General features: G+C 35.6%; 1 protein-coding gene across 1 annotated transcript in view; it reads left to right on the forward strand.

Annotated features, from left to right (window-relative positions):
• Positions 1-1511: 1511 nt before the first annotated feature.
• The window catches only part of PTH2R (parathyroid hormone 2 receptor), an 81972-nt gene continuing 70625 nt past the window's right edge, over positions 1512-12858 (forward strand). The window contains exons 1-4 of the mRNA XM_021008756.1: positions 1512-1604; positions 4134-4231; positions 6214-6400; positions 7511-7664. Coding sequence (XP_020864415.1) covers positions 1527-1604; positions 4134-4231; positions 6214-6400; positions 7511-7664 — 517 coding nt within the window. The 5' untranslated portion in view covers positions 1512-1526. The remainder of the gene's footprint in view (positions 1605-4133; positions 4232-6213; positions 6401-7510; positions 7665-12858) is intronic.

The raw sequence follows: 12858 nt of genomic DNA on the forward strand, positions 1-12858 counted from the left end.
GACTTCTTCGTTGCACTTTCCAGTGAACAATGTTATAGGAAACCTCCAGTGTGTTGACTACCCTAAGCAGAACTATAGTCTCCTTCTTTATTTTAAATTAATTGAAAGAATTCCATTATTAGTGAAATAGAATTTGTGCCACAGAATGAAAATTAGACAGTATAGTCAAGCAGGTTATTGAGTTATTATTTGGGAGAAGTTGTGGGTGCAAAATGTCTAAATTTCTTATTTGAGAGATTTAAACAGAAGGTTAAAGCCTGTTGGAAATTAGCCCAAATTATCAGCAAGGACCCTGGGCTCAGATAAGAGATTTCATCTCTTTGAAATGAAATGTTGGACTTCATGGAATTGTTGAAATGAAAAGCAAGAAGTTAAACCTAGATTTTAAGTCCTAGGTGTGATTATCAATCTGTCCCACCTTCCATTCTTCCTGATATTTTGTTCATACACTGGGAAAATAAAGAATTAGGATCATAGGATGGTAGGTTTAGAGCTAGAAGGAACCTTAGAGGTCATCTTGTCCAACTGACCCATTTAGTTGAGAAAAATGAGGCTCAGAGGAATTAAGTGACTTGCTCTCAAGGTTATGAAGTTAGTGAGCATTAGATATGCCTGGACTCTCCAGTAGCTGAAACTCATTTGCCTAGGGAAGAGTTTGAAAACAGTGAGTCCTGTTGCTCAGGTTTTAATTTCAATAGCTCATAGCAGGGAAGTTATTCAGGCATTGTTCACACTTGCAACTATAAACACATCATCTTAGATATTCTGTAACACAGCTTTCCATTCATGCAAATATAAAGGTCCCAATGGTTGTGCTTTTAACAAAAATAGTCAAGTAGCCTCAGGGATAAGCAAGGAGGAAGAACTCCATTTCAGAGCAAGAGTCTTCCAGAAAAGAGAATGGAGTTTGAGTATTTACAATGTGTAACCCTAGGCTAATTCTTTAACCTCCAGGTGCCTCAATTTCTTTATCCACAACATAGATATAATAGCATTTGCTCTGCCTACTTGACAGGATCATTGTGGAATAGCTTATTAAGCAACTACTTAATATGCTATCTGCCTCATCCTAACACCCAAATTTCCCTTCCATCCTCACAATTCCCTGGATTTTTATATAGTATTATAGGCTGTTGCAAAAAAAAAAATAACCAACTGAAGACCTAGGTTTATACTGCCTATGTTTTCATTCTCTTCATTCACTTGATTTCACCTTCCTTCCTTCCCTCCTGCCCTCCCTTTCTTTTCTTCCAGAGGGAAATTGTTTTCCAGAATGGGATGGACTAATTTGCTGGCCCAGAGGCACACTGGGGAAAATGCAGGTTGTCCCATGTCCTCCTTATATTTATGACTTCAATCATAAAGGTACTGAACTCCTCCAGAAATAGTCAATCAAAGACAAAAAGCTAGTTATTTTGTGCCTGTGATAGAACTGAAGGGAAATGATCAGACTAAACATGTTTCCTTGTATTTTTTTTACAGGAGTTGCATTCAGGCACTGTAACCTCAATGGGACCTGGGAGTTTATGCACAGTTTAAATAAAACATGGGTCAATTATTCAGAATGCCTCAACTACTTCGAACCAGAAAGCGCCACAGGAAAGGTATCTGGGTGTTGGGTTTTTGAAATGGACAGCACATTGACACTTTGAACATTTTTGACATCACCCAATTATATATGGAACTCATTTTTCTTCCTTCATTGAGAATATGGAAAACAAAGTAAGAGCAAGAGTAGAGTCTAAGATTCCTTTTATTCAATGAAGCAGACATTTAGTGCCTACTGTATATACAAATTGCTATTCTCCTAGATCCTGGTCCTTTCTGATATTGTCCATACTGTGTGAGCTTATTTTCTCTTTCATGCACCATTCACAGAGAATGAGACATCTTTGTTTCTTCCTCAGGCTAGGGGCACTTCTAGATACAACCAAATGGAAAACCAGCATTGGTAAATGAGGAGATTGAACTAGATGGTCTTTAAAAAAGCCCTTTCCAAATCTGAACTCTATTATCCAATGCTTGTTTCTTATCTCTTAAGGAATAGCCTGTTCCTACATTCTTAGAAGCCCAAATTATTTTAATCTCTGGCTGCCCTGCTACTGATTTTAGAGACAAAGCAGATTTTTGAAATCTTATAAAGAATGGCTGGTTATGAATTTCATGAATATTTGAAAAGTTAGAGGCGTCTTGTCATAGTGGAGAAACAGTCACCCTCAAAGGCAGGAATACCTGGATTCAAGTTCTGTTTTCAAAATGTACTAGCTGTGTGGTCCAGGAATAGATTTGCTTTGGTAGAGTTCCTTCCCTGAAAGTTCTGATTGCCAAATTTTGAAAAGTTACAATTATGAAAGTCTAGAATGTTAGAACTTTCTTCAGTACCTTTAAGAACATCTACTCCCACCCTTCCCCACCTCAGCTTGCAGGGGAGGAAACTGGGGGCCAGAGAAACAAAGAGACTTTCCTGTGGTGAAATAGCTAGTCATTGGCAGAGTTGGGACTTGAAGCCTGGGCTTTTGACTCCTAGACCAAGGCCATGACAAAGGAATGATAAGCAAAGTCACCAGAATTTTTCATTTTAAGTAATATAGAATAGTCTATGTATTGTAATGTAGCTTGTTTTCTCATACTTAATAAAAATTCATATAGTACTTCATTTACTTATATAAATGTGATGTAATTCAATTTCACAAATACCTATTATATAAAAGGTACATATAAATGGAGTGGAATTAATGAAAGGTTTAAATGAGATTTCTAAGGATAGCGTACAGATTTTAAATATCTCTCCAATTAAGAAATCAATTTAATTCAGTAATCTTTTCACAAATCATAACTCAGATGCATTTTGACCTTAACACAGTCACTTAGACTTCCTCAAACTCAGTTTCTATATCCATGAAATGCCAATAACTTACATCATGGAATTGTTGGAGGATCAAATGAGATAATAGATAGATAGATAGATAGATAGATAGATAGATAGATAGATTAGATAGAGATAGACATGGATATACATACACACATATACACACACACACACATATATATATATATATATATATATCTTTGAAAACCTTAAAGCATTGTATAAATATTAACTATTATGTTACTGATATTTAATTTTTAAATACTCCAAACCTGTCTTCTTCACCTCACCTGTCCACTGTACTAAGGGATTCTATTCCATGCATTCTTCGGAAAGTTTCTAAATATTTTGATCCTATATTTCATTACCAAAGATCTCCTTTTAAAACATTAGTCAGTCTTGGAATTTCTTTGGTAATGACAGTAACAAAATATTCGTATTAGTGTAAGATGCCTCAAAAGAATTTTATCTTACTATATCCATGATTTTGAATTTTATCTGTTATTCAAATTTTTTTTGTAACATTGAACTACACATCCATTGCAAAATCATTCTTGTTAATCTCACAAAAACAGCATAGTAACAGAAGTAGTAAACATATAATGGTATCTTCAGTTTTTTTAAAAAGGAATTAAAATATTTGGTTAGACACGTACTTTGGAGCCCTGACCAAGTTATGTAATATAATTGGTTCAATTGTATTTCTAAAGTTTTCTTTTAGTCTCAATGTTGAAAATGTAATCTCAGAAAATATTAGAAAATTATTTCCCCAAAGACTTAAAGCTTTGAAATGCTCTGAAGTAAATTCTGGTATATGTATTATCTATTATTGGTTGTTGCACAAATGATCCTGCCTTAAATGATTAGTTTAGAAAAAGAACAATGTGCACTTTAAAGCTTTAAGGAACATCTCTCTTTAAATTTGGGGAAAGGTTACTAAAAAAAATTTTGTCACCTTCCTTTGTACTTGGAAACATGTCCAAGTATTTCCAAATTATGGATGAACAAAATAAGGGAGTAATGATTTAAAGGTGAAGAAGGAAAGGGATGATTAAGATTAGGCACAAGTTGATTAAAATTGTTTAAAGCACAAAATTCAAACCTGTTTGTAGCATGCCAAAAGGTTACTAACAACATACATTTAGTGATTTCACATCCAAAGAAAATGTGTCATATTTTGTGGATATATTTTCTTTTCTAACACAGAGAAGGAAAATAAGTAGGAAATAATTATGTGATATAAGCTTGTTTGTTTCTTCTCCAGCAGGAGTTCTTTGAACGTCTCTACATCATGTACACTATTGGATATTCTGTCTCCTTCAGTTCCCTAGCTGTAGCTATTTTCATCATTGGTTATTTCCGGTGAGCAGATCAGTCATGATTCTCTTTTTCTCATTTTCCTCCATACAGCAAGAGTGGTCTTGCTTCCTATCCACAGAAGACAAAAAAGTCTCAGGACACTCTATGCTGAAACACATTTATCCCACATGTTATTTTATGTATTCAGTCTTGAATTGTTCCGTTATTTAATTTTGGCAAAGCTCTTATCATGTAAGGAAGTTGGTGAATTTTTCAAAAATCACAATGGATCAAAACAGAATAAAGGCTAGAAGTCAGCAGATCAACACTGCAATGTATTTGTTTGCTAAAGATAGCTATGTGAATCGTGAAAATCAGTATCTGTGGCTTACAGGTTCATTTAACTCATTGTAAACTTCCATTTATACCAATGAACAGAAATTGTTTCTCAGGCATACACAAAGGAAAAAAAGAACATTATAGGAGCACACAAGGAATGTAGTGTCTGTTACTGTAATACTTCAACGATACCTGATTCTATTAGTAAAAGATCACAGGTATTCTAATAATTGGTACATGATCTTCAAGAGTTACTGTGGCTAAAAGTTCATCACCTGAGGCCAAATTTGGGATGATCCTCTCTGAAGTTACAGAGCTGGTCCCTGCAATGATTTGCAGATAACTAATACATCAGCCAGCCCAAATGTGAAGCTTTTTGGTTTAGAAGGACCTCTTAGACACTGTAATCTACTGGTATGGATGTCAAGAACCCAGTGTCACCTCTGATAAGCATTAGAGAAGGATTTCAGTCTTAAAATGATTAAATTCATGGACTTTGGAATAATGGAACTGAAAAAATTTTATTTCACCCAAATATATTGTTTTAAGAGAATAATCCCTTAATTAATCTGCTAATACTCCCTTAACTAGTTGACAGGATGTAATCTGGAGAACAGAGCTCTCTTTTTTTGTTTTATCTTTGGATCCCTAGCATGTAGCATTTTGCTTTACACAAAATAAATGCTAAATTCCTCATGTGTTTCTATCAGGTAATTTTCCTTTGTGCATAAAATATCAAGTTTCTACAAAACACAAAGTAACTCACTTTAAGCCAACCCGTATTTGTTAAGTATCCACTATGTGTTGGGCAAAAACAATGCATCAACCTAGTCTAAGAGTACATGCAGTGCTATACATACCTAGTCTCCCACCTTTGCAAAGAAGGGATGAATGATGCCTCTCATATACCTTCTTTAGGGACAAGTTTAGTCATTATGAAGTATTCATTGTTTTTGTTCTTTCCACATATTGTATTATCATTATTGCATATATTTTTCCTGATTATGTCTAGTTTACTTGGCATGGGTCAATAAATTTTTGCCATGCTCCTCCATATTCTTCATTTTCATCATTTCTTATTGCTCACTAATATTCCATTATATTCATCTACTACAATTTATTTGTTTACATTCTAAATAATAGGCATCTACTTTGTTTCTAGTTCTTTGCTGTTACAAAAAACGCTGTTATAAATATTTTGGCACATATGAGATCTGTTTTTCTATCTTTGATCTCCTTGAGGCACATTCCATTTACTGGGATCTCTGGATCAAAGAATATGTACGTTTGATTCATTTTTTAGTATATTTCCAAATAGAATTCCAGAATAATTAGACCAACTCTTATTTGCTCCTTTTTAAGGTACATAATTTATTGATTCCAAACAAAGTTTTGTTGGGATAAATGTGAGACATTCAATAATATTTAGTCCACCTAAGTTTTCACTGGACATGATATGAAATTTCATTTATTTGCTATATTTCAGTTGGGGGACATGATAATACATAATTTTAAACTTGTAATTAGATTTCAGATAATGCCCATTTTAGTAATGACCCTACAGTTCTATCTGGGATCATAGGTTAACAGATTTGCAAAAGGTCCATCTTCATTTAGATTCGTGGCATTTCTTGTTCCCTTTTTTCCTTTCTTTTTCCCTCAGTTATTCTCTCCAAACCTGTCCCTTTTCTGTTTCTTGTTCTCAGGAGACTGCATTGCACCAGGAACTACATCCACATGCACTTATTTGTTTCATTCATGCTGAGGGCTGCAAGTATCTTCATTAAGGATAAAGTGGCCGATGATCATGTGGGCAGGAAGGAGCTGGAATCGTTTATGATGGGTGATCCACAAAATACAGTGATGGTACCCCCAGTAGACAAATCACAATATGTAAGTATTGTCTGCTCACAACTAATTAGATTCCCTTTCAGAAAGAAAAATTAAACACACGTATATACACAGAGGAAGACACAAAAATGCTATCCATTGGGCTGATGCTACTTGGCTTATCTTGACTGCTTGAAAGTACTCCTATGAACACAGACAGACATCTAGTACATCATTTCCCCATCATTGATTTCATTGTTTCTCCCATTCCCTTTAGATTTCCTCTTTAGATTTGTTCATCTCTTGTACATTTCCTGTGTAAAAATGGATGGAGCTTTTCATTCAAGAAATCTCTGGGATGACAATAGAAAAAAAAACGTTTTAGATTGAATTACATTTTGGAATCTGATTCTCATGACATATAGAAAATTCAGTGTCATTAGACTCCCTTTATTATGAGTTAGTCATCAAATCATGAAACATCTGGACTGATAGTGACTGGTCTTGAATAGCTTGTTTTTGTTCTTCTAAAGATGCTTTCCCTTTCTCTTTCTTTGTTTCTATATCCATCCTCATTATTGGGAAAAAAAAACAATCCCTAGTCATTCTTAGCTAACAGAAAATGGGTGTATTGTTCAAATAATGAGCATGACTTTTCCCAGTTAGTAGAGAGAATAAAGTACTCCCCCATGAATTCAGGCTATTGGGCTTCTGAGGCAGTAGTATATTCAGGAGCATTCCAGTAATCTCGACCTTAGCAACAAGAATGGTATATGCTCAATCAATACCTCAGTTAATCCATCAGTTTGTTAGTTTCACAGGTGAATTATCTTCTCCCTCCTTACTAATAGATTTGTACTACTAAACCATTAGGATGTAAACTCTTTCAGGACAGAGACTGTTTCTTTATATCCCCAGAGTTCATCGCAGTGTCTAACCCAGAGTAGGAGTTTAACAAATAAATGCTTGTTGACTATTATCTTTGAACTTCTTAGAGGAAATATGCTTAAAATGCAAATTTGGTTTTTACATTATTGTGTAAAGTGATACAATAAAAGCACAAAGAGAAGACGCAGTCCTGAGGTTTGAAGTTTGGAATGTTGTCATGTTGACATTTAGTTCAGCGGAGAGTTCTGCCGTGGAGAAAGTAATGCTTTCCATTATTTTTAACAGGTGGGGTGCAAGATTGTTGTTGTGATGTTTATTTACTTCTTGGCCACAAACTACTTTTGGATCCTAGTGGAAGGCCTGTACCTACACAGCCTCATCTTTGTGGCTTTCTTTTCAGATACCAAGTATCTTTGGGGCTTCACCTTGGTAGGCTGGGGTAAGGCTCTTAGCTTTCTTTTTCATCTGTCCTTTAAGATTAAATACTTTTACTGACAATATTATCTTTTTCCCTCCCTCCTTTCTTCTCTCATCTATAGGTTCCTGCATTGTCTCAACTCTGCTTTCACTGTCTCTGCCACTATTTGTCTCAGCCTGCCCCTCCCTCCCTCCCTCCCTCCCTCCCTCTCTCTCTCTCTCTCTCTCTCTCTCTCTCTCTCTCTCTCTCCCCTCTCCTCCCTCCCTCCTTCCTTCTCTTTCTCTCTCTCTCTCTCCTTCTCTTCTCTCTCTCTCTCTCTCTCTCTCTCTCTCTCTCTCTCTCTCTCTCTCTCTGTCTCTCCTTTCTTTCCCTCTGTGTCTCTCTGTGTATCTCTGTCTCTGTGTCTCTATCTCTGTCTCTTTCTGTCTCTGTCTATAACAGGAAAAAAATTATTAAGAGCCTCTCCTAAGTACTATGTATACAAAGGAAGGCCAAAAAAACTCACAGTTCTTGATCTCAAAGAACTCACAATCTAATGGGAGAGACAATATGCAAACAACTGTGGACAAAGAAAAAAAACCTCACTCTTTACACACACACATACACATACACACACACATATACACATATTTGTCTCTCTGTCTCTATCTCTGTCTGTCTCTTTCCCTGCTGCCTCCTCTGCACTTCTCTTCTCTCTCATTAATTTTTAATGATATATAAACACAAAAGAGAAATAGAGGGGCAGCTAGGTGGCACAGTGGATAGAGTACTGGCCCTGGATTCAGGAGGACCTGAGTTCAAATACGGCCTCAGACACATGTAACACTGACTAGCTGTATGACCCTGGCGCAAGTTGCTTAGCCCAAAAAAAAAATTCTAAAAAAAAGAGAAATAGAAGAGTCAATCACAATCCTCTTCTGGAAATAACACTGTACTTTTTGTGTGTGCTTCATTTTTAAATTAGTGAATGTGTTAATACCTTCATTCCCTAACCTAATTAATTAACTTGTGAAATGGAAAAAGGAAGGAAGAAAAGAAAAAGTATGTAAGTGATAAAATAAACCATATAACTCACTGCTAGGTGACACAGTGGATAGAGCACAGAGCCAGGAGTCAGGAAGATTCATCTTCATGAGTTCAAAGTCATTTAACCCTGTTTGCCTCAGTTTCCTCAGCTGTAAAAAGAGCTGGAGAAAGAAATGGCAAACTACTCCAGTATCTTTGCCAATAAATCACCAAATGGGGTCCTGAAGAGTCAGATACAACTGAAAAATGGCTGAACAACCAATTGTCGAGTCTCCCCACCTTCAAGGTTAGTGGTCTAGCACTGGAAAGACAAATGGTTAAGTTACGCTGTAACATGACATGATTTGAGGAGAAAGATCATATATTCCACCATTTTAAGGCTCATAAATTAAAAAGTTGAGTCTGTTTACAAGTAGGTAAAGTGCTTGAGGGAATTAATGCTGACCCTCCTCCTCATCGATTATTCTTTACAATGAAATTTGCTACATGATAAACATAAGAAAAAGCTTTTTAAAAAAAAGCCCTTCAGGACTTATAGTCCATCAACAGCTTTCAAAGACTCGTCAAAATAAAGTCACTCATTTCCTTGCTTTGACTTAATATATTTCAGCTTTTTAAAATTTGGAAGCAAGACATGTTGCTAGTCTTGCTACTTAATTAAAAATCTTTAATAGAAAATAAAATCAATTAAATGGTTCATTTTGCTATGACAATTCACTTACGAAGATACTGTAATAATAGACATGAATAAAATTCTAGTTCTAGAGGCAGCCAGCCTTTTTCTAAGAAACTCTCATGTCTTTCATTAGCAGTTAATGAAGCCAAATAATATTACTTTTTATTGCAACCAAACCCATATAACCGCTGTGTTAGCCTTCATTCTTTCACAGCAATTGATTAAAACGTTTACTGTCCTAGTTAGTTAATGCACAGTCAGTGTGTGGGACTTGTAAAGAATTGCGTTAAGCGATCTGCCTATGATGTGGTTTTCATTAAAACTCAAGGTGGATTTTTTAAAGGGTACTAAATTTTATTTCTCATTAATTTGGGGGGGAAGGAGTTTAGATTTCCTGTTATTTTTTGCTGTTGTTGTTGCTGGGTGTGTGTGTGTGTGTGTGTGTGTGTGTGTGTGTGTGTGTTGGTGGTTTTGCTCTGGATTGCCTGATATTACTTTCTAAGAAATTAAGTTTTCATTCTGAGAAAGATTTCAAAAACGGAATCTACCCTAAAGTGGCTATAAATGATATTTGTAAATTAGAAACCTCAATGAATATATGAGAGGACATCGTACTTTAAAGACCTTCCTGCTGTTCAGGCTATTAGCTATATTACGTGATTAGCCTTGCCCCCTGCTGCTTGGACAAGGCCCATGAGGATATGCTTTGGAAATGAGGTATATGCTTGATAACTTAAAGGCGTCGGTAGAAATCACAATAACAAATGCAGCAATGGGTCTACATGTAGAATATTTTTGTGTAAATTGAACTCGATTTTAAAAATATTATTTTACTTTCATTTAAATCCTTTGCTTATATATCACATTCATTTTAATCTATCCATAACCTACCCTTGTATGAAAGATTAAAAAAGAGAGAGGGTGAACAAGATTTTCAGCAAAACTAAGCAGCACAACATAACCTGAGTATGATAGCATGTGGTGTATCACATCCCCAGTCCCCACTCTGCAAGGAATAGAGGAAGGTAAATTTTCCGGCTGTGAAATGAACTACAGGCCTACTTTGATGTTCACTTCTCTTATTACTAGTGATCTGGAGCAATATTTCATATGGCTATAATACTTTGCCATTCTCCTATTGTGAACTGTTTATGTCCTTTGATCACTTCTCTGTTGGGGAATCTCTCTTGTTGGTGTTTATCTATATGCATTGTCTGCTCCATTAGAAAGTAAGTTCCAGGAGCAGAGACTAGTTTACTTTTCCATTAGTATCCCCAGTGCTTAATTAGCACATGGCTTTAAACATAGTACCCAACTAGCAAATACTATAATTCATCTATATTCATTCATTATTTTTGTTAGATTTCTATATATTTTTAATATTTGCTGCAAGGATTTATTCCCAGTTAATGGTTTCTTTTCATACCTGTATTTCATTGATTTTCTTCAAGCAAAGGCTCTTAATTTTCATGTGATTGAAATGATTTATTGCCCTTAGACATAGTATGAAAAGTACCTCTTATAATTTTCTACTATTGTATGTGTGACCTTTAACATTCAAACTGTGTATGCATTTTGAGCTTATTGTAGTATGTGGTGCAAGATGTTTGAGTAGATTTACTATTGGCTAAATTGTTTTCCATCAGTTCTTGTCAAAAAGGAAATTCTTTTTTTTAATGAATAATACGTTATTGAGTTTGACTGTTTCAGAAACTTGTTTATCTAGTCTGCTCCGCTTTCCTATTTTTAATTACTACCAAATAGTTTTGATGATTACTGAGTACTGATTTTTTGTCACTATTTATTAATCTCACTTTTTATTTAGTAGCCCACATAGCCCACATTCAATGGCCCACATAACATAACCCATGGCAGTCAGTGCACTCTTCCCCAAGCCAAATGTCCCCATTTTTGTTACAAAGACCGCTAGTTTTTTGTTTACCATATCAGAAGCACCAAAGAAAAGTTTGAAAGAAAAAATTCAAAGAAATCGAAGTTTGAGTTCTGACATTAATTGTCTGTATGACTTTTTATAAGACATTTAGCCTTATGGGATCTGTTTCCTCTTCTGTAAAATGCAGAATTTGTACTAGATAGCCAATACATTCTCTTCCAGTTCTAAAATTTGGTCATTATTGCCTCTAGGACAATAAACTCCTCTTTTTAGCTTCTGGGCAGCTAGGTGGCACAGTGGATAGAGTGCCAGGCCTGGAGGCAGGAAGCTTCATCTGGCCTCACATACTTACTAGTTATTTGATCCTAGTCCTGTTTTCCTCAGTTTCCTCATCTGTAAAATGAGCTGGAGAAGGAAGTGGCAAACCACTTTGGTATCTTTGCCAAGAAAACCCCAAATGGGGCCCCAAAGAGGGGAAACAACTGAACCACAAAAATGTAGCTTTTAAAGCTCTACGCAACCTGGCCCCAATCCATCTCTCCAGTCTCACTGGACATTACTCTCCTGCACCCTGCAATTCAGGCAGATTGGTTTTCTCTCTGTTCTTCATATAAAGCATTCCATCTCCTGTCTCCAAACCTTTGTGGAACTGGCTAGTCCACATGCCTGTTAATACACTCACTCTTCTTTTTTTTAATTAATTTATTTTGAATTATCAACAATCACTTCCATAAGTTTTTGAGTTTTAAATTTTTTCCCCCTCCCTTCTCACCTCCCTCCCTAAGACAGCATGCAATCTGATATAGGTTACACATATACATTCCTATTAAACATATTTTCACATTAGTAATACACTCACTCTTTACCTCTGCCTAACACAGTCAGCCTCTTCCTTAAAGTCGTAATCCAAGCACCATCTACTGCATGGAATCCTTCCTGATCCCACTCTTCTTAGTACCCTCCTTCCTGAACTACCTTGTATTCAACTACTTTTATGCATTTGTGTTTATATTTTAAACATGTATGTGTATATATCTATAGAGATATAGATATATACACATACACACACACATACATATATATATACATACTTAGTGCCTTCCCCATTAGAATGTGCCTTTCATGTAGGGATTGTTTTATCCTTTGCACTTGTATTCCTGGAATGCATAGCACCTGGCAACTTAATAAATACTTAATTGATGTGGCAGAAACATTAAGCTTTTTAAAAAAAACAGTGTTTTACTAAATTAGTGTTTTAAGAGTGTTGTGAAGAGATGGGGAAATGCATCTTTTTATATCAATATGCAATTTCATAGTTTCTGTCCAATATTTTGCAATTTTATAAAAAGTGGGGGTGGACTGGGATAAAAAGAAGTTAATATTTATTTAGGTATTGGTATTTTTAGAATAGAAATGCACAAAAGGTCAAATACACTGGCAAAGATGTGAGCACTGGAAAAGAATAAATACATTTGTTCCTTTGTAAAAAGAGGGATGAAGATGATAATAGATGAAAACATGAAGAAATTTTGAGGTATGGAGAGTAGAGAAAGCCCACATCAGACGACCTTACCCTCTTCAGTAAGTAGGAAATGGGGTCGTCCACCATGGTGGTGTTA

The sequence above is a fragment of the Phascolarctos cinereus genome, unplaced genomic scaffold (genome assembly GCF_003287225.1).
Source record: "Phascolarctos cinereus isolate Bilbo 61053 unplaced genomic scaffold, phaCin_HiC Scaffold_7;HRSCAF=346, whole genome shotgun sequence".
In the NCBI taxonomy this organism is placed as follows: Eukaryota; Metazoa; Chordata; class Mammalia; order Diprotodontia; family Phascolarctidae; genus Phascolarctos; species Phascolarctos cinereus.